General features: G+C 33.7%; 3 protein-coding genes across 4 annotated transcripts; 1 reads left to right on the forward strand and 2 right to left on the reverse strand.

The window, feature by feature from the left end:
- The first annotated feature begins 2,361 nt into the window (after positions 1-2,361).
- On the forward strand, positions 2,362-9,436 carry LOC120073106 (eukaryotic translation initiation factor 4G-like). Of its 2 annotated transcripts, none has more exons than XM_039025730.2 (9): positions 2,362-2,586; positions 2,682-2,932; positions 3,098-3,225; positions 3,482-3,661; positions 3,798-3,859; positions 3,991-4,044; positions 4,366-7,547; positions 8,232-8,426; positions 8,862-9,436. In XM_039025730.2, exons 2-9 carry the CDS (start codon positions 2,775-2,777, stop codon positions 9,190-9,192), a joined length of 4,290 nt encoding a protein of 1,429 aa, XP_038881658.1. In that variant the 5' UTR covers positions 2,362-2,586; positions 2,682-2,774; the 3' UTR covers positions 9,193-9,436. The 2 variants fall into 2 exon arrangements, with proteins under 2 accessions (XP_038881658.1, XP_038881666.1); XM_039025738.2 differs by having other exon boundaries at positions 2,416-2,586; positions 3,991-4,178.
- A 270-nt stretch (positions 9,437-9,706) lies between these two features.
- LOC120073127 (metacaspase-1) lies at positions 9,707-14,486 on the reverse strand. Its single transcript, XM_039025758.2, has 5 exons — positions 13,594-14,486; positions 10,697-11,027; positions 10,429-10,549; positions 10,119-10,331; positions 9,707-9,976 (listed from the first exon to the last, which is right to left on the reverse strand). Exons 1-5 carry the CDS (start codon positions 13,964-13,966, stop codon positions 9,917-9,919), a joined length of 1,098 nt encoding a protein of 365 aa, XP_038881686.1. The 5' UTR covers positions 13,967-14,486; the 3' UTR covers positions 9,707-9,916.
- Positions 14,487-17,027: 2,541 nt separating this feature from the next.
- LOC120087079 (uncharacterized) lies at positions 17,028-19,792 on the reverse strand. Its single transcript, XM_039043935.2, has 5 exons — positions 19,531-19,792; positions 19,400-19,449; positions 19,124-19,229; positions 18,971-19,029; positions 17,028-17,620 (listed from the first exon to the last, which is right to left on the reverse strand). The coding sequence occupies exons 1-5, from the start codon at positions 19,657-19,659 to the stop codon at positions 17,569-17,571; spliced, it is 396 nt and encodes a 131-aa protein (XP_038899863.1). The 5' UTR covers positions 19,660-19,792; the 3' UTR covers positions 17,028-17,568.
- Positions 19,793-22,245: the final 2,453 nt, after the last annotated feature.

Below are 22,245 nucleotides of genomic sequence, written 5' to 3' on the forward strand. Positions count from 1 at the left end.
CAAGGGATTTTCTCTGATGACGATCCTGCCTTTAGGAAATTCCATCAGCTGGCCCCAAATTTCCTCCGTGATAACAGAGCTTATGTAAGTGTTGCTTGTGACGGTAGCTTTGGATGCAACTTTCTTTGGTGCCATTTTTAGATTTGTTAACTTGGATGACGAGAGAGAGATGAAAGGTAGAGAGGTCCCACTAAGCGTGCCAATTTATTCACACGAGTTTTTCGGAGAAACGTATTTCGTGGAGTTGAACTTGAGTTGGTGTTGATGTTGGAGTTGATTTGATGCGATGTGGTTCGATCTCTAATACTTGATCCTCTGATTCTCTCTCAGTTGGGTGAATATACTTGACTTGGAGAAGGAAAGCACCGAACGTTCTTGAAGTAGAAGTCTTGGAAGCTTGGAGTAGAAGTCTTGGAAAAGTATTTGTGTCTTCAAAGGTCTTCTGCCTTATAGGAGTGCAGCTTCAGGAGTCTTGGAAGCTTGAAGTAGAAGTCTTGGAAGAGTATTTGTGTCTTCAAAGGTCTTCTGCCTTATAGGAGTGCAACTTCAAGAGTCTTGGAAGCTTGAAGTAGAAGTTTTGGAAGAGTATTTGTATCTTCAAAGGTCTTCTGCCTTATAGAAGTGCAGCTTCAGGAGTCTTGAAAACTTAAAGTAAAAGTCTTGGAAAAGTATTTGTGTCTTCAAAGGTTTTATGTCTTATAGGAGTGCAGCTTCAGGAGTCTTGGAAGCTTGAAGTAGAAGTCTTGGAAGAGTATTTGTGTCTTCAAAGGTCTTCTGCCTTATAGAAGCGCAGCTTCAGGAGTCTTGGAAGCTTGAAGTAGAAGTTATTTGTGTCTTCAAAGGTCTTCTGCCTTATAGGAGTGTAGCTTCAGAGTATTAGGAGTCCTCTGCTTGTTAGTGAATTCTCTCTGGGTCTTCTGAGTGTAGAAAATGCTGCCCTTACAAATGAAGAGAACTTCTCTATTTTTAGAGTTCTCAGGTGGGCTTCGTAGGCTTGGTTGGTCCATGGGCCTGACCCTTGGGCTCAATTAGTTGGTTTTGGTCCTAATCTGGAATTTGGGTCAAATTCAATTTTTTTTTTTTTTTTTTTTTAATTTTTTAGTTTGGACTTTAATCCCAAATAGTAATATCAAATTGGACCAATTTAATCTCATCTAATTCATCCGCGTGACGTCATCGAAACTTGTCTTCAATTCAATTCGGGACATGTGTCAACTTCTAATTGGACCCAAAGTCAATGATTTAGAAATTCATCGTTAATTTAGCAAATGACGTGGTGACTTGTGATTGGTCCAAAATTTCTCATTCAAACAGTATCTATTCTACTATTCATTTTTATATTCTACCTTCATGTGCTTAATTATCTAGACAATGAAAAATACTGATAGACGTTTATCTTGACAGTCTATCGCTGTCTATCATTGATGTTTGACATTTTACTATATTTGTAAATAAATCGACTTATTTTTCTATATTTAAGAAAATATAAATGTAAAAAAAAAAAAAAAAAAAAAAAACAGAGTTTCAATGACAAACTATAATATCGAAAAGAAATTGTTTTAAATTAATACACGAATTTTTGATATTATTAATAATTATTATTCGGATCCCATCGCTTTTATTTAAAGTGTAACGCACTAAAAAAAATGATTATAACAATTTAATAAAATGTAACCGTGGAGAATGATACGTATTAAATAATCATAGTAATTACAACATGATCATACACAATGATCATGGTTGTATATTCATTAGAGTAAAGTCCATGATAATGCCTTTTAATAATGTTATGCTTTATAAAGTAATTATTAAATAATACTCTCAATGTTATTTACCATGTAATCAATGTAAATAACCACCTAATCGAATATAATTTAATTGACATACGAGTATATTAAAAATCATGTAGCTTGTGGTTCGAATCTTCTTATCACTAGTTGTACTTAAAAAAATGTAAATAATAACATTGTGCTAATATAAATATAGTTCAATTGACATAAAGTATCATCATCGATCAAGATGTTAGAGATTTGAAACTATTCTCACATTTTTTAAATATATATATGTTGAACTAAATAATAATAATAATATTTAAGCTCTATCAATTTCAAATCATACATATATTTTATGATTATTGAATCATAAAATCAATCTTTTTTATAATAATATTTAGAATTGCAAGCGACATACAAATGCGTTAATAACCAACTACATACGGTTAAAATTGTTAACATATTAATATTTTTAAAATTTTAAATTACAAAGCTTATCTAACTTAGATACAACTCTACAAGTTTAGGAGTTTCTTTTTTTCTTTTTAATTTGTCCATTTTTAAGTACAAATTTAAGGTTAAAAATTGTATTGGGAAATTGAAAATCCGTTTTGAATCACCTGGAAAAGGCTGACCTCACATTGACCTTGTTTCGTTGCCGCCTTTCTCACACTACCATTCATTCTCTCTCTAGAATCCTCCATAGCTTCTCTGTCACCTTGATTTTCTCCGTTTTTCTCTGGAAATCCTTGCTCTTCACATTCACTATCACTCCCAATTCTGCAAGATTCTTCGCTGTCTCATTTCCGTTAATGTATTTCTGATTCCTTGAATGTTTTGAATTTTCTTCGATACATTGTGGTTATTCGCGATTTTGTGTAGCGATTGATGATGTTTTTGGCTGTGTAGGAATGATTGCAGGAGGAAGAAGAACGGGAGGTGATTTCTGTACAGAATTCTTGAAAATATACACATACATTCGGAAGTAAGGGATTGGTATATATGTCTTTCGATCAATCAAGGCATAATAAGAATGAGAATCCTCAGTTTAAGAAATCTGGGCGATCGTCGAGCTTCAATCAACAGAATATCTCATACAGACTTCATTCTAAGCCGGGCGATTCCGGCAGGTTTGCGCCGCCGATCGTCTCCAACCATAGGTAATGGCATTTTGTGTGTTCTTTCTTCCCTCTCTTTTGGATTGTCGTTAGGAAGTATCTTTTATATGAATTATATGGTTTTCTAAGGATTGTTTGATTTCTTACATTGTTTTTAGGTCTAATTCTTTTTGTTTCTTCTTCTTTCCCTTTCGGTCTTTGGTTTAGTGTTAAGCAGTCTAACGATGTTCAACAAGCACGGAAAACTAAGGCTGGTGAATCCTCTGTAAGTTCTACCGTTTCTTCTGCCCCTCGCGGAGGACAAAACGGTTCTCATGTGCAGCCGCAACAGAATGGTATGAATTCATTAAGAAAAAACAAAAAGAAAAAATTTCGATAAGCTATTCAATTGCTTTCTTAGTAGTTTATTATCAGGTCAGAGATCAGCATCTGATTATATTACAAATTGAATGTTATCTTTAGATCAGTGTTTCTTTCTCCTTACGATGCTATTATTGTTAAGGCCTTTTCTTTTAGATGTTTTCTATTTTTGTACATTTCTCTGTGATGATTTTGCAATATACGAGCTTACGTGCACTACTCTGCTTGCAGGATCAGCATCCAATCCAATAAAATTGTCAGGATCCCAAGGCGGGACTGTTAAAAAAAATGCAACTTCTCAAACGGCCTCAAAGACCTCTGATGCATTTTCAGAATCCAAGAGCGGAATTGTTCAAAATAATGCATCTTCTAAGCCTACATCAAAAACTTCCGACACCACCCTCTTTAAAGGTAAGCTGATTAGGTTCACATTTACAACAGAGAAGTGTTTTGGCATGTGGTGGTGCGTGATGAGATCTATTTTGGTTAGTTTAATGGTACATTTTTTTTGGTTGGGATGCTAATCATAGTTATTTTTCATGTCTAGACTTGGGAGAACAGCATATAACATTTCCACTTCAATTTGGATCCTTAAGTCCTGGTTTCCAGGTGTTCTATCCAATCTATGATTATTTAGTAACGTTGATGATATATATAACCATAGCCTTCAATGTGATTCCTGGTAGTCAATAAATTATATGGTTATATCTGTTGTGAGGATTGACACTTTGGTATTTCAGATTCCTAGGACCAGCTCAGCTCCTTCGAATCTGCAAGACGAGATATTGAACCAGGTTAGAGTGCGTCTTTTCAGTAGCTGCTACTGTCTTGATATATGGCTCTGGCACTCATCAAATATATATTTTGGGGAGTTTGATTCTGGCTTTCATAAATCTTGAGCATGGCAACTGTCTAAATCTGTTGGCATGTATGTACCATGGTCATCTCTACTTCATTTGGATTGTTGTTCGGTATACTTGGCCTAAGTTTGAGATTAACATTTCTGCTCATGCTCAGTTATTGACATGATTTATTCATATTGCTAATTATGGTTACTATGTCTTTTTCTTGGCAACTGGAATGGTTTATTCTTATCAGCTGTTCTTACCTGCCAGGCACAACGCCCTGTGTTTCAATCTGTACCTTCAGGGTCAGTGCTGCCAGTACCCAGACAACCATTAGCAAAAAATGATTCCAGTGTCTATGATCAACCAAATATTGGAACGTCAAATCCAGAGCAAGAGACCAAAAGGGAGATGCAAGCCTCGGCAGGAGCACCCTTAAACCAGAATCAGAAGCCTTCCCATGTATCATTTGTTAGTCACAGAACTTCTATTTCCCTCCCTGATAGTAAGAGTATGAGCCTTGTGCATCATATTGCTGATTCACCTAATGTGAAAGAAGTCCAAGTTCATGATGAGAACTCTATTTCCTCGGCAGCAAAGCATGTTGAAATGCAATCTCTTCCAGGGTCTTCGACGCAGGTCATCTACTCTTGTCCTAAAGAAAGCCTGTCTAAGTCCAACTCAATTAAGGCCGATAACAAAGTATCAGGCAAGAAAGGACCGATTCAACTGCTGCATCAGGTTGAGGTTTCAGATTCCATTTGTAATTCTAAGCTGGATTCCTCTTTGCAATTTGAGCAATCAAAGCACGAGCTCGTTGGAACAAAAAAAGTAGGAGCGAGAAGATTGCCTGATTCTCAAGATGACATAGAACAAAGTAAACCTCCATTTTGCATGAAGCCAACTGCAATTAATAATGGCAATTCAAAGTCAAAAACACTGGAAGAATGGGATGAACCTATAATTTCGCATGCAGAACTTGGCAGTACAAACGACAGTAATGTTCTTTCTAGCTCCAAAACTCATGGATGTAAGACTTCAGCTATTCTTGTATCTTCTTGTCAAAGTGACAGCAACACTAAAAATCATACTGTAGTGTGCCGAGCTGATCTGCAATCTGCTCTTGTTGAAACGTCTGAGCCATCAGAGATGAAGCAGAAAGGAGATAGAATAGAGCACACTGGTGGTCAATGTGACCCTAATTTTAGACCCTTTATTAAGGACAAACCTGTTATGGACATAAATAAGATGAGGAATAGGTCGAAGAAGAAGAGGAAGGAAATTATTCGGAAGGCAGATGCTGCTGGGACTACTTCCGACCTTTATATGGCATATAAAGAAACTGAAGAGAAGAAAGAGACTGTCTTGTCTGCTGAAAGCTCCAATGAGAGCATAAATATGAAACACGAATCTGCTGGTTCCGTTAAGGAAGAGGCTGTCTTGACCAGGAAGGATGTTCAGGGTAAACTTGAGCCAGATGATTGGGAAGATGCAGTTGATAATTCTACTGTTACATTGAAATACGAGGGTGGTTTTGAGGATAAGGCCAACAGAAAAATAGCACTGCGCCTCAAGGATGAGAGTAGAGATCTGGCTAAAAAATACTCCAGAGATTTCCTCCTGAAATTTGCCGAGCAGTTCATGGACCTTCCAGCTGGGTTTGAAGTTACTCCCAACATAAAGGGTTTAATGAGTATTAATCATGGCTCTCGTTCTGTTAATAGTAATTCACCTGCTAACCTTGGAAAAATGGATAAGCCAAGTGGAGGGTCTCGATTAGACCATCGTGCTATTACTGCTGATGACAGACTACTTGCTTCAGGGCGGCATTCACATTTGGATAGCACTCGACCTACTCAAGGTGCTAACAATAGTGCTGTAAAGTCCCAATGGGCACACGTTGGTTCTCAGGGAAAGATTCAAAGAAATGGCTCCAATACTGATAGGTGGCAAAGAGATGCTATTTTTCAGGTTAAAGGTATAATTTCTCCTCCAACTCCATCACAGGTGATGCACAGAGCCGAGAAGAAGTATGAAGTGGGTAAAGCGGCTGACCAGGAAGAGACCAAACAAAGGCAGTTGAAGGCTATACTTAACAAGCTAACTCCACAAAATTTTGAAAAACTCTTTGAACAAGTGAAAGCAGTTAATATTGATAGTTCGAAGACACTAAGTGGTGTCATCTCTCAGATCTTTGACAAAGCTCTGATGGAGCCTACCTTCTGTGAAATGTACGCCAATTTTTGTCTCCATCTAGCTGGTGAGTTACCTGATTTTAGCGATGATCATCAGAAGATTACTTTTAAGAGGTTGCTTTTAAACAAGTGCCAAGAGGAATTTGAGAAAGAGCAGGAAGAAAATGATGAAGTTAATAAGGTCGGTGAGATGAAACAGTCTGCAGAGGAACGAGAAGTGAATAGAACAAAGGCGCGTAGAAGAATGCTTGGCAACATCCGATTAATTGGGGAGCTTTACAAGAAGAAGATGATAACAGAGAAAATCATGCATGTATGCATCAAAAAATTGTTGGGTCAATATCAAAATCCGGATGAGGAAGATATTGAAGCATTGTGCAAATTAATGAGCACCATAGGAGAGATGATAGATCACCCCAAAGCCAAGGACCATATGAATGCATATTTTGAGATGATGACTGAATTATCTAATAACATGAAACTGTCATCTAGGGTTAGATTCATGTTGAAGGATGCAATTGATTTGAGAAAGAATAAATGGCAACAGAGGAGAAAAGTTGAAGGACCTAAAAAAATTGATGAAGTCCACAGGGATGCTGTGCAAGAACGCCAAGCACAAACTAGTAGATTAACCCGTGGTCCTAGGATCAGTCCACCATTGAGGCGGGGAACATCAATGGATTTTGGTTCAAAAGCGCCTGCATTATTGCCTTCTCCCAATGCCCAGATTGGTGGTTTTCACGGTTTTTCGACCCAGAATTGTGGTTCAAGCAGTCAAGACCCTTGTTTTAAAGGTAAACTACAGCCTTCTGAGGCCAAGGCATTCCCAACTCCATTGCCCCAAAGATCTATCAGTGATGATTCTGTCACTTTAGGTCCCCAAGGTGGTCTAGCTAGAGGAATGTTCATTAGAGGGTCACGATCCGTTTCGTCTAATTCATTATCAGATTTGCCCTTGCCGACTGGTAATAACTCCCAAAAAATGGTAGCTATTTTAAGTCCTCATGGCTTAGTATCAGAGCATGCAACTTCCAACTCCAGAGGGGACATCCCTTCAAGGAAATTTTCACAGGGAATTTTAGGTTCAGAATCCCTCGATCAGGCAATGAGTACACAGGAACCTGCTATTAGCGGTCTTCGGAGGTGTCAGCCGACCAAATATGAACAACCAGCATTGACTCCGAATGGTCATTGTGAAGTTATGTCCGAGGATCATCTGCGAGATAAGTCCATCGCTGCAATTAGGGAATATTACAGGTATTATCTCATTCTTTGTTGCTTCTTTTACCATCCCATATTGTTTCAAGTTCTTAAACCAATTTGCATGGATAAAACAACTGTTGTGAGCTACTGTGCAAATTAGAAACACGTGAATCGGAATATATCGTTTATGATTTTGTGCTACTGTGGAGTTTGTTGACCAGAGAAAGAATGGAATCTCTTATAGTGATGTGAGTCCCTTGTAAATTCTATGTTTTCTTTGGATTTCGATCTCCAGGTGTTTTTAATTATTCACAAAATCTTATTTTACTTGACTGGAAACCCCTTCTTATAATTGGGCTCCCTCGTTGACTCCTTTTTTGTATGCCCCTACACTTTTTCATCTTTTCTCAAAAAAAAAAGTCCAGTTTTAGCATTAATATATATCGTTCATGATCTTTTTTGAGATATTGAAGGCTTGAAATTTTGGATGAAGTAACTAGTATAGTGCTGTTTAGAAATTTCTGAATTAGGATGGAGTATTCCAATAACAGTGAAACTTTTACCTATTTGAATGATATTCCAAGAAGATGAATTTCGTCAGAACTCGCAAAAAAATTATGTTTCTAATAATGTGGAGGTGGTTTCACCAGTTCATTGGTAAAGAAATTGCAAATATATGTATTATTACTTGATTTTTTATGGTTCCGAGTAAAAAAGTAAAATCAATTTTGGTTTCAGCGCTAGAGATGAGAAGGAAGTTACCCTGTGCATCAAGGACTTGAATTCGCCTGAATTCCATTCCTCCATGATTTCTCTTTGGGTCACAGACTCCTTTGAGAGACAAAACACAGAAAGGGATCTTCTAGCTAAACTTCTTGTTAGCCTCATCAAATCAAAGGATGCTACATTGACTCAACTCCAACTTCTCAAAGGGTAAGCATCCTAATCTTTCTAAGAAATCTTTTTTTTTTTCTTTTTTTTTCGGGGGTTAAAAATTACTTTTAATTCCTAAATTTTTAAAGAAGTAGTGATTTAATCCTTTAACTTTAGTTTGTAATGATTTAGTCTCTGTATTTTCAATTTTATACCAATCTAGTCGCTGAATTTAGTCCCTATACTTTAAAATTTGCAATGATTTAGTCTCATAGAGACTAGTATTGAGATTTAAATAAGATTTCTTGCATAAATAAATTGATAAATTATTTAGAGACTATTACATCATAAAATAATGAAGTGTTTTTGATAACCGAGAGTCATGCTTTGCTCTCCCAAGCGCACCAGTGCTTTCTAAGAAATCCTTCTTTTTCCTTTTTCTTCTCAACCTTTCTCCAACATGATTATTTTCTTTGCTCTTCCCCATTTTACCAGAATCCAATCAGTTCTTGCCACTCTGGACGATGCTGTGAATGATGCCCCAAAAGCTCCACAATTTATGGGCCGATTACTGGCTAACTTGATGTGGGAAAATTTGATTTCGTTGAAAGAAATTGGGAAGTTTATATATGAAGGTGGAGAGGAGCCTGGAAGTCTTGTACAAGCTGGGATTGCAGCTGATGTTCTTGGCAACGTGCTGGAGGTAGTTCAATTGGATAAAGGTCAGATTTTTTTGAACGAAGTTCTTAAAAGTTCTGATCTCCAACTGGAAATATTTCGCCCTTCATACCCAATCAAATCAACAAAGTTAGAGAAATTTATTTAGTTACATGGATTTATGAAATCAGAATAGAAAGGAATTCATTAATTTGTGATTTTAGGTTAGTTTTTTTTCCCTTTCCAAAAGGTATGATTTTAGGTTTGGTTACTTTGGCCATATACTTTGTAAGTTGATAGAGAATCTTGCCACTCATCCCTCAAATATTTTACATCATTTTTACGACAAAGGTAGAGCTACCAAGACTAAGAAAAATAAATGTCTGGTTATAGTGAAAGTTTTATTTGATTTATGAGGTAGTTTACTTTTGAAATGGTTAAAATCACTCATATAAGTGCAAAATCAATTGAATATTTTGCTTTATGCTATTAAATGTCATACCACCAAAATTAATCTCGAATGATTAAACCTAAACAAAGTGACTTTAACCATTTCAAACTTACTCCCAAACATGCTTTAATGTCATATTAGTGTCACTAGTGATAGGTTTGAATCTCTTTACCTTTCATTAGCATTAGTCTTTACGGTTGAAATTATCTAATTAATAATGAACAGTAACAAGGAAGATTCGAACACGTAGTAGTACTATATCATCAATCCATGTACACTACAATTTGCCTTTTCAATTTGCCTTAATTTTCCCATCATCGTGAGCATAAAATTTGAACAAGCTATATCAATCAAATGTAGAAATAGGCCAATATAGGTATAACTCTACTCCACATGTAACCTTGAATCATCACCTCTTCTAGATCAATCAAGAAAAAGGAAATCACAGAGAGAAAGGTTTTGTATAAACATCGAATGGCTGACACGCGGTTAATTGCGGCTCCTGCAAACATCCAAAAATTCTTGAGCTTTTAACAAAAATGAAATTTGAACCAAAACTCTTAGCATCAATATACTAGCATGGTGTTCAGTGAATTGTATGCATTTATAGTCTCAATCAAACATGGAACTCTTGAGTGAAGTACCTGTCTGAGCCCACCGACAGCGCTCCCTCCAGACAAAAGCATGGAGACCAAAGACGTCACAGTGCCACCAATAATGTCACCACTACCACCAGCATTTTTTATGGCATTTCGCATCGAGTTCAGTATGCTTCCATATGTAGTTCCATGTCCCCGCTCGATTGCTTGGATGAAGCAGAAAGTCATGGCACCTGTTGATGTTATCTTTGATAGAGCCTGTTCCCGTTTAAGTAATTAGCTCATCGGTGTCATTGCATTTCAGATCTAAAGCAATGTGAATAGGATAAAAAGAATTGTGGATTATGGAACTTACAGAAGTATCAGCAGAGGTTTGGTCATCATCACAGCCACTGAAAGAAATAGCTTCTCCGCCACTCGTTCCCTTCCATACTCCAGATCGTGGACGATGGTCCTCCCACATGTATTGTCCACTCCTATGATTAAGGCGAAAATCGAAAAGTTTAATCCAAGAGCCATTCAACAATTGAAAGTGAAGATATATAAACTTCAGTGTGAACAACATCGATGTCTCATATTATATATCGGCCAAAAAACATAAACATATTTTATAAGATACCAACCGGCCCATTCTGCATAGAAATGGCAAATCTAGTACGGTGCCACTATGGCAAGCATCTATAAATGCATGAAGCTTTACACCTTGAGGAAGAGGTCTAACAATTGCCGAATTAATTTCATCATCAACAATCATTCCCTGAGTTTCAAAGTCCAGAGGGCAGAGAGTTTCATCATATCCATCTACTTCATCACCATTATAGTTCCTTTGGCGAGAACCGTGTCCGGAATAATGGAAAACCAAGGAGTCACCTGGTTGACAACCTTGTACTAGCCAATACAATGCCATTCTAATGTTGCTTTTGTAGGGAATTCGGTATGGATCAGTTTCTTCTTCTGCATTTCAATTTCCAGAATGACCATAAGTAAAAATATACAGAAATAAATCAGCAATAAATTTACAAGTGATTGATAATTGATGAGGGCCTCAGGCGAAAACTTATAGAGCTTCATTATCCAGAACACGAGAGCTTAGAAAGTTTGCAAGAAAACAAGCAATACGCAGACATGGATTCAGAATTCATTTAAAGAGAACCCATCAATAAAAATCGGAACAGCCTAAATGAAACAAACTCAAAGACACAATTGTTCGACCTATAGAACAGATTCTGTTCAAGTAAGGTTGTAGCCTAAATATGATGTGAAATTGGGATTCAAGTTTCTCTTCCCAAAAAAATAGAAGCCTGGATGATTGAAGCTTTAGGAGAATCTCCAAGGCAAGGCTAACATCAAGGGTCTCCTATTTGAAGATAAGTTATACAGTTTCTTGGTGGGTAATTACAGCCTCTTCTCATTGTAAGTAATTGGAATGCCTTTATTCCTTAATTTTTAGGCAGGGATTTCCTTTACCTCAACCCTTAGGTTGTTCTTTTGTGGCCCTTGCTCTGGATTTTTCTATATACTTAACGTTTCCTATCCCCCCCTGAAAAAACAATATATAAAAAAATGATCTGATTTAGTTCATGCCAATACAAGACTCGAAATAAATAAGCAATGTTATCATCCTTGATATTTTCCCAAGATACTCTGGTCACTAGTGGATCTCCTATGAACTCCAAACGGGTTCTTCAACCCAATGTGATAACAACTACACGCTACATTGGCCAAGCCAAGAGGGAGGAGGAGTTTGTCCTCCCTCTTAAAAAGAATTTGACATCGATTTAGTGAACACATAGGCATACAAAAAATATACTTTTTTAAAAAAAAAGTCAAACTAAAAGAAGGGACTCCAGTCCAGAGAAATAAGACCAAGCAAATATTTACAAAAGAACCTTTGAGAAATAGAGAATCTAACAAGGAACCAGACATTGACATAAAATCTCTCCAACCCTCTAAAGATTATGTTGTTTCTCACCCTCCAAAGCTCCCACAAAATAGGACACACCCCAACCTCAGCCTACCCCTAGAATCAGATAGTCGTCGAGAGTGATGGCCTCTAAGAGTACAATTTTACCATTTTCTTGTTACATATCAATAGTTCTGAAATTGGACTCACAATATTCCCTCCTAAAAAGCATAAGATTACCATTTCATTTCCTAACAACTAATCTTCTGTCCATGTAACATGTTTGCATAATGGCCCATGAAAGGCTGAGAGTTTAGAAATTATATCCAATACTCAACAACATACACGTCCGTACAACCTATAAAACCGATCCTGCTCAAGTAAGGCCAAATATCCTAACAGGTCCTAAAACACAAATGAAATCTATGATGCTTCCAAACAAAATAACAAACAAAAGTGGCCACTCAAACATTTCCTATAAGAATGAAACCATAGAAGTACCAACAAGCAGAAGTGAGTTGTTATGTTTTCCATAACAATTAGAGGGTGTTTGGCTCACCAACATGAGTTGAGTTGAATTGGTATAATACACCAACTCATTGTTTGGCCCACCAACTTTAAATGTTGGTGGAGTTGAGTTGGTATATTTTACCAACTCACCCCAAGTCTCCTGTTTTCCAAGGTTTTCAATGGCTCCATCCATCGGTATTGCCACACTCCAGGAACTAACTTCGGGCTCCGACAACCACATCCGATGATACTCCAGCAACCAACTCTAGGCTCCGACAACCACCTCCGATGACAACTACCTTTGCCCCACCAACTTCAGGATTTGAAAACTACCCGATGACAAACTTCGACAACCAACTCCAATACCATTTTCATGCGACCAACTTCAGGCTCCGACAACCATCTTCGATTACAAACTTCAACGAAAATCATCTTCGATAATCAACTTCAACAACCACTTTCGACTGCTATAAGACTGATGACTATTAAAGTATGTTGTAGGGTTGTTGATTATAAAAAATATTATTTTGTCTGCATTAAGTGCAATGTTTATACGTAAAAATTTGTTAAAAAATATTTTTATTTAATTGGATTCACATATTAAATGAGTGTTGAAAATATTTAGACGAAATGTGGTGACATTCTAGTGGCTGCTAAGATGATGAGGAAGATTTAATTAAAAAAAATTCATGACATAGTAAAAATATAGAGTAACAAAAGATGATAATGAAATTCATGGAGAAAAATTAGGAATCAAAAGTTTTGATTTCTCATTTTATTTAACCATATTTTTGTAAGAAATATAATGGGTTAATTGTTGTTCATTATTCAAAAAAGAAAGAAAATTTTTAAAAATTAAAAGAAAAAATTGCAATCTATATTTTATTCAAACAAAGATCGATAGAATTATCGAATAAAAATTTTCAAAACAAAAACTGTATCAGATATCTCAAACTACTTAGACATACAGACATATATACTCTACATATGAACTCCACAATCATATATCCTAGGATTCCAAAAAGTCTCTCAAAGAGTTAAGATCAACAAGCAAATAGCAATAATCAATAAATCTTATGATGAACTGAGAGAGTTGGGGAAAAGTACCTGTAAGCATAAGGATAGAATCTTCTGGAAAATGGAATTTATTGATCAAAAGATAACGCATACACTTAGCATCGTTAAGGCAGCCCTTGAGCTCATGTCTCGAGTATCTATATGAGATCCCACAGATCACAGCCCTTTTACGGCCATGCGGGTGGGCTGGAGGTCCTGGTGGCGCATGGTTGTAGGGCGATGGAACCGGAGCCGGCGGAGTCGTGTGAGAAGGCGACGGCGGAGGGACAGCTCGTGGGTCCATGACCTGTGTCACAGTCCTGCATATAGCGCACCGAATCGACGGAGCTCCTGGCGGGAGCTGGAGAGGAGTCCGGCAGCCGGAGCAGTTCACCAGCATCGGCGGCGGATGCGAATAGTACATCGTCGAATTTCAAAGCCGATTATCAAATGAATACAAAATTAAGGGAATTGAAATATACCAATAATTTAGGAATCGGATCTTCACACAAGATCGATTGAAGAAAGAAGAAACCTCAGATAATTGGATATGTATGACGAAAATTCGTCGAATTATGAACCCAATTCGTCAAACTGCCTTTAATGCAGCTACGATAACGATTTCAATTTGAAAAAATCCTATGGTTTCAGGATGGAAAAAGAAACTGGGTGTGAAAATTGGAGAGAGCCTTCAAGATTCAAAGAGAAAACTCAAAATTCATAGAAATAAGTAATGGGTCATCATTCTTTTCTCAGGATTTTGCATTTTGAATGGGAAACCCGAATCAATGCCAATGAAGATTGGGTAGATGCTAAGCCCTTTCTTTTATTTTTTATTTTTTAATTTGAGGATTGGGAATATGGGATCGAATTTATGGGGAAAAGATTTTTGAAAATTTTTAAATTGAAAATTTGTGCTTTGGTTGATTGGATTGTTTGACTACATTTCAAAGGAACCTTCACAAGTTAAATTAAATAATAATAATAAATTAGAAGGACAAATATAATTAGACTAACTTGGATAATGTTTATTTAGAATTATGAATCGTAAACGTGACATATTCATTTTTTATACTGCTTACGGTGGTAATAATAACGTAATTGTAAAATACAAACCAATTGATGTTTGTTACAAATTGGACAGTGTACCCCACATGTCAATATAAATACAGAACACATAGTAAACAACAACAATTATAATTCAATATACTCATTTTTCAAATTACTCTTCATTTATATCTCATATGGATTTTAATTTTCAATTTTATTTCAACCATCTACAATTTGAAAACAGTTGTATGTTGCATCAAATTAAGAATTTAATATTTTATTAAACCTAAAATTCCCTTACTTTTTAAAAAGTGTTTGAATTTACCCAACATAAAATTGAAACTTCAATGGATTCGATTTTTTTTTTACCATTTCCTTTTTACTTTAAGTGAGACTTCTATTTGCATATTTTGTAGAATTTGCAAAATTCAACAGGATGAGTGTTATGCTATTTATGGGAGTCCAAGTTCATAAAGTTTTTACTCTTTTTTTTTTTTTTTATCTTATAATAATTCAATGTCATTTGTCGCTTTGAGGATATGCCAAATCTCTTAGAAGAAAAAAAACTTTATCTTAAAACTTCAATGTCACGATATCGTTAGGAGGTCATGTTAATTAGTTGGGTCATATAGGTAACATATAAGAATATTCCTTCAAAGGGAGGAAAAAGTGGATGGGCATTTTTAACTATGCAAAGTAAATATCTTCCATAGATTTTTCATGAAGAATTATAAGATTTTGAATGTATTGGATATTTAAAACTTGACGGTTTTCCTTTAGTTATAAATTTTCCAAATCACAAAGAAAAGGCTAATAGTATAAAGTTGATGAATTGATTCATTTTCTTTATACTATAACACCGATGAATAAATTAGGTACATGTAATAAATGCTATAGATATTCGTCGATAAAATATATTTTAATGTGATATCATTACTTCAACATGGTTTTCAATAATAATAAAGAAAAAAATATATATAATTTTGATGCTTAAATTTTGGGTTTAGTTTCTATTTAAATTTCAAACGTTTTGCTTTTAATCGTTAAGTTTTGAGTTTGAATTCTAAATATCTTTAGATTTAAAATGCTACACCTTTACCCTAAGATTTGAATTTTGTTCCAATTTGGTTTCTAAGTTTAAAAATCTATACTTTAGCCTCAAATTTTCACTAATTATTCACTATTTTTAATGTTTATTACTGAATTTAAAATAATTTTTTTAAAAAATTATAATTAATTCAATTTTACTATTTTTTTCACCTCAACATTAAAGCTATTTTTAAAATTCACTTCATAATTATTTTTAATTAATTAATAGAAGTTGAAGTCAAAATTGAAAGTGAGTATTTATCTTAAAATCCAATTGAAACATAACTCAAACTTAAGGACTAAAAAGGTAACATTTTGAAATTTAAAGACTAAATTGAAGTTAAACTCAAAATTTAATGATTAAAAATATAATATTCTAAAATTTAACGACTAAATAGAAATTAACCTCAAAATTTAGAGACAAAGAATAAGTTGAGTTGAATCAATATCAAACAAGAGTTGTTGGACAAATTCTCTTTTGCTGTGCTCATTTCCCATACAAAGTTGATTAAGTACGTGGCCGCCCTGACACGTTTTTGAAATTTCACTTTGGATGGCTTGTTTCAACTTTCAATGAGTTCTTCGTAAGTTACAACTTTGGTCCAAACTTAATGTATTTATATACATATATATACACAGAGTTTCCACGATCCAATTTTTAAGAAGTGTTTGAGGCAAAAAATTGGTTATTATAATCTTAGGTTATTATAGTTGGATTATAATAATTTGTGTTTGAAATGTATATTATTTTAGTTTGAATTATTTGAGATGCAAACTATTTTAGTTTGAGAAAAAAATAGTAAACACGATAGTAAAGATTAAAAAAATGATAAATGTAAAATAGTAAAAATTATAACAAATAGTAAATACGGGAACAAATTAGGATTTTGAAGATTGTAGTTAATTGAGGAGTACAAAATAGTATTTACTATAGCAAGAGGTGATTATTATAATCTTAGGATAGCCGACATTTCTATGTGCTAAAGACCAAGAGGTCTTGGTTCAAATTTCCATATTCCAATTTATGCTTAAAAAAAAGAAAGAAAAAACTTGTCCTTAAATTTATATAACAACTTAGTCTTTGTATTGTAGTTCTTAAACTTTCAATTTTGTATCAGTTTACCCATTGCCATGATAAATCCCAAGTGACTTAGTCTTTAAAACTAAACAAATTTAATCCTTAATCGATTTGTCAATCTATATGCAGAAAAATGAATCCTTAAATCTTAACAATGTTCTTAGCATAATAGAAACCTATTACAAATTATGAAGTATACTGGTTAAAATTCAACGACTAAATTATTACAAATTTAAAAATATAGAAAATAGATCATAACAAACAAGCATTTAAGGACTAAATTATTACTTCAATAATATAGATTAGAGACCCAAACGTGTTTAATAACCTACTTTAGAAGATATTTGCATACTCAATAAATAAAAATCAAGAACTAAAAGTTTGACCTTTGAGAAAGAGTCTAAGAGAGAGAGAAAGGAAGAAAAAAATGAACTCAGGGTTGGTGAAAACGATTCGGTTCGGTTGTCAAACCAAACCGAATCAAATTTTTTAATATGTGAAACCGAAACGAACCGATTTATTGTTTCAAACCGAACCAAACCGAACCATTTCAAATTCGGTTTTGACATTTTTTTAAAAAAAATTATGTAATATTTTTTAATTAAAAAACGGTTCGGTTCGGTTTTAAGTTCAGTTTTACTCCACATTTTTCGGTTTCAGTTTTCAATTCGGTTTTTGCGGTTTGAATGACCACCCCTATTTGTACCTTATATTTTGACCCAAATGTTAAAAGGCAGTCAGAAGAACAGGGCATAATGGAACATCAGACAATTATATAGCACAGACAATCTTGACAAAGCAGACAAACATCAGTAGTCAAAGGATCCCTTAATACCCTCCAGACTCTCCCCCATCGATAACCTGCAAGCAAAAAAAGGTTTCGAAACTTTAAATTCAACAAATTCCAAATACTGGAAGTCTATAAAGTTCATCAATGTTAGGTCAATTTCAAATATTAATAGAAATTGAAATATAATTGACAAGCAAACATGTAATTAGATCGAGATCCAATGACTCTTTCAGGAAGTTTCTCTCGACTCATCTCGTCCTAGATGCAGAAAGCAAACTGAAACAATATATAGTTGAAAACCACTTACAAAGTAGTGGTGGAGGAGTAGAATTATGAAGTCTAGATAATAATGAACTCCTAAGTGTAAAGAACTAATATGACATAAAATTTATGTCTTTTAGTTGTAGATCCACCACTCCACTCCTCCAACTTTTACTCTCCCAACTCCTTGGGCCAAACACTCCTGATGGAGCTCAATCGGACTAAGAACACTCTACTTAAAACTCAGGGATGCAGTTGAATTAAACGCAATACAAAGAATGATCTTCTAGTTTAATACTCCTTAGAAAAGGAAGAAGAGGAGAAGAGAATGAAAGCAAATGATAGAAGTATTGGAAAGTGTTGAGTTAGGGAATGGGGCTATCATATGCAAGCACCTTAGATCCCCTATATTAAATACTCATTTAACAAGGTCTAAAGACAGATGGTAAACTAAATACTTAACGGGTTATAAACCAATGGTAAGAATCAACTCAGCTCTCAAAAGGGGAAAGAATGAAGTCCATATATATATATATATATATATATATCTTTTCTATGAGAAACATCGGTAATGATTTCATTTGATCAAATGAAATTACAAAAGAGCAGAGATTGCCAATGAAGTCCAGATATAATAGGATACAATTTTGATTCTCGAATGATTAAAAATTCAAAATTGGAACTAAGCATGGTGGGAGATCTCTGATTTGATAGCACTCAAAAACATATTAGATATGTATAGTAATTTATAAACTATAGCTTCTCTATGAGTTAAGTAGCAACTAGAATATAAGCAGTGGCTAGATTCCTTTCCAGCCATCCAAAGGCAAACCAATGCAGTATAGGATGTCAAAGCTCCTTACAAACAATCTCTGTTCCATGGATATAGCATTTGAAGACTGGATAAAGAATGTATTATATGAACTAGTGAACCAAGCAAAAACATTTCCAATTTCCTATTCAGACGGTTGGGTGATGAAGTGAACAGTGGAAAGAATGAAAAGAGAACAGCCAACACGAAATGTTTAAAAATTTCCAATAACCAAAAACGTCCAATTTCGACCCATGTCTTCTTCCTTGAGGATAGGAAACCAATGCTTCAAATAAGAAATGATCAACACTTTCTTTTCTGGAAAATTGAACAAAAATACAGTACTTACTTATATATACAATACTTATACTCTTGACTCCTGGCAAGATCCTTCTCTCCTTCCTCGAGCTACATTAACACAAATCCAACGTTAGACTTAGCAATTAAATAAGAACAGCCAGAGAAATACATGCACATATCAATAAGAAGAACATTGTCTCACCGGATCACTGCCATAAACTAGATCGTAACAAGTGGGAGAAAGACATCGCAGGGCACAATTTTCCTTTTCGGTAGCTGAAGATTTGCATTGCCAACCCCACAATCCGCTGCACATTTTCAACACATTATCGTAGCAAATCAAACCAGTAGCAGGTGGGATGAAAAAAGGAAGGAGAAATCACATTCCAGAGTTGCTGGCAGATCATTTTACAGCTACATTGAATTCGAGAGAGAGGAAAAAGAAAAACCCTAAAAATAGCTTGAAGTAAACGCTCACCTCTCGATATCAGCGTAACACTCCTGCTTCTTTTGCCTGGTTTCAGCATCCTGAATAATTGAAATACGATTAAGCACAATCAAGTGAGAAGATGAAGAAAATTACGATCCGAGAAGACGAACAAAACTTACAGTGACTGGACGGCGAGATTTGGCAAGAACTGTATGGGTAGAAAGCAAGAAAAAAATGAACCCTAAAATGATCAAGGATTTGAGTTTATTGAGAAGATTTGAATTTCTCGGTGAATTGTTGACTTCCATTGATGTTTGGATCAAATCCACATGTCCTCTGCTTCGATTGATTCAATCCCTTGCTCTCTCGGATTTCAAACTCGTTAGGAGCACTCAAGTTTTTTTCCAACACAATTGTGCAGTAATTAAAATTACAGCTAAAAATATAAATTTTTAACCAATTTCCATTAAAATTATATCTTAATAAATGTTTGACCAATTATTTCTTGTAATTCTGACTCTCCCGTTATTTATTAATTCTGTTTGCTATTCAAAATATATATATATATATATATATATATATATATATATAGATTTATTAAAAGTTATGGACTATAATAGATTACTTCTCATTAATAGATTTTTTAGATTTTGTTTGAGGATGATTTAATCTTCGTTTGATAATTATTTTATTTTTTATTTTTAAAAAGTAAGTTTATAGAGACTATTTTAACCTTTAAATTTCTTCTTTTATTATCTACTTTTATTGGTAGTTTAAAAAATCAAGTCAAATTTTGAAAATTAAAAAAATATTTTTTAAAAAACTTGATTTTATTTTTTGGAATCTGACTGAGAATTCAATTATTATACTTAAAAAGCTACAAATCATTGTTAAAAAGGAAAAAAGAAAGAAAGAAAATCGACTAAATTTCAAAAACAAAAGACAAAATGGTTACCAAATGGACCCTAGTTTTTTTATGGTTTTTGAAATTTATGTTTATTTATCGCAATCTCTCTATTATGATTTCACCTATTTCAAAGAAGAAAAAAAAATTGAATCCCTAATTAAAATTCTAAAAACAAAAACAGAGTTGTAATTTAAGAAACTCTTTGAAAATGACATACATACATCCATAACGGTAAGCACTCATTCTAAAAACAAAAACAATGATGTATTGAGAGATAGTATATTAATACTCATCCAAAACATAATTAAATGCATTATATCAGTCCTTGTTCACTTTCAAATATATATTAGTGCCACGATATTTATAGGCACTCTTTCAAATGTCATTTAAAGTATGAATTAGGGTATCATTGATTTATCATACTCATTCAAAACTAATTCCAATTATATCGTTAGTGTAAAGTAATCGAATTCCCACGAAAGCATGTAAACGTCTTACATTTAGATATTCGATTTTTATAGAAACAAAAACAGTAAAATAGAATGTGCATTTTTAGGATAAATATTCAAACAAAACCATAAGCATGCTAGAAAAAAGGAGGAATAGAATAAATCAAAACTCATATTTCTTGATTCCTCTAGCTTTCCTCTTCCACCGTTATCAACGATCAAGAACTTTTCCAAGAAAAATGACACTACCAACAAAGTTACCTTGCTATTCTTTATGATTCCAAATAACCCGGAAGAGTAGTGTCCAAGAACTTTTGAGGAGGAGAATGGTAGAAAATTTTTAGAAATAAGTTACAGAGAAGGTGGAGACTTGTGTAAAAAAATTTATTATCCTAAGAAGACATTTGGATCAAGGGAATTGGGATGAGAATAAGGGTGGGAATGGGTAAGGGATACCCACCCCTTATTTTGTACAAGTTTTGAAGCTTTAGACATGAGAATATGTTTTTCAATGCATTTTTTATACCCATGAACGATACCTATAAAAAATGTGGGTTTTCTTCATTCCTACTCTTTCTCCTCTTTTAATACATTTAGTTATTCTTTTATTTTTATATATTATTAAAATTAATTAATTTAAATTATTTATTATATGAAAATTAAATTCATGTTTTATATTAAATTTTAAAGTATAGTGTGTGAATTTAACTACTACTATTTAATAAATTAATCAATTTAAATATGTGTATTAAAACAATTTAATATATATGTAATTTTTATTTTAGTTTAATAAACTAGTTTATATTACCTATTTTTATTCTTCAATAAACTATCAAGAACCAAAGCAATAAAACTATCACTTAATTAATTAATTATATTTATAGTTAGTTAATGATCATCATGATTAATATAATATGAATTTAACTTGTTATAATTATAATTAGTTTATCATTGATTATAGAATTCATTGGTTGTTTCGTTAATCAATATATCATAATTATATAAATTCATCGAATTGATCCCATCAAATTATATAATCAAGTAGCTTTAATTGTAAATTTTTCATTTTATAAATACTTGTAATCAATAATTTAATTAATATTACTATTTAATTGTTAAATAATTAATTTTCTCAAAACTTTGAATTGAATTTATTGTTTATTAATAAATCTATTAAAATTTTAAAGAGTTTTCAGGATTAATTTTACAAATGAAATACCAAAAATAATTATTCCCATAAAATACTGATAACATTCTCATGCCACAACCAAATACAATCATCCTTTATTCCCATCATTCTTATTCTCAATTTTATTATTCCCAGACATTCTTAATTCTTGGACATATTTAAAACCTTAAACCAAATGGGCTATAAGAATATATTTATATGGGAAGAGTTAATCCATTTTCTAAAATTTTTCCTTTATACCCTTAATGTTAATTAATTAAATAACCTTTATTTAATTAATTGGCACATTAATCAAATAACCATATATTAAATCCATTTAATATACATTTATTTAATATCATAAATATCA

The sequence above is a fragment of the Benincasa hispida genome, unplaced genomic scaffold (assembly GCF_027475165.1).
Source record: "Benincasa hispida cultivar pf3 unplaced genomic scaffold, pf3_genome.v1.1 HicScf1514, whole genome shotgun sequence".
In the NCBI taxonomy this organism is placed as follows: Eukaryota; Viridiplantae; Streptophyta; class Magnoliopsida; order Cucurbitales; family Cucurbitaceae; genus Benincasa; species Benincasa hispida.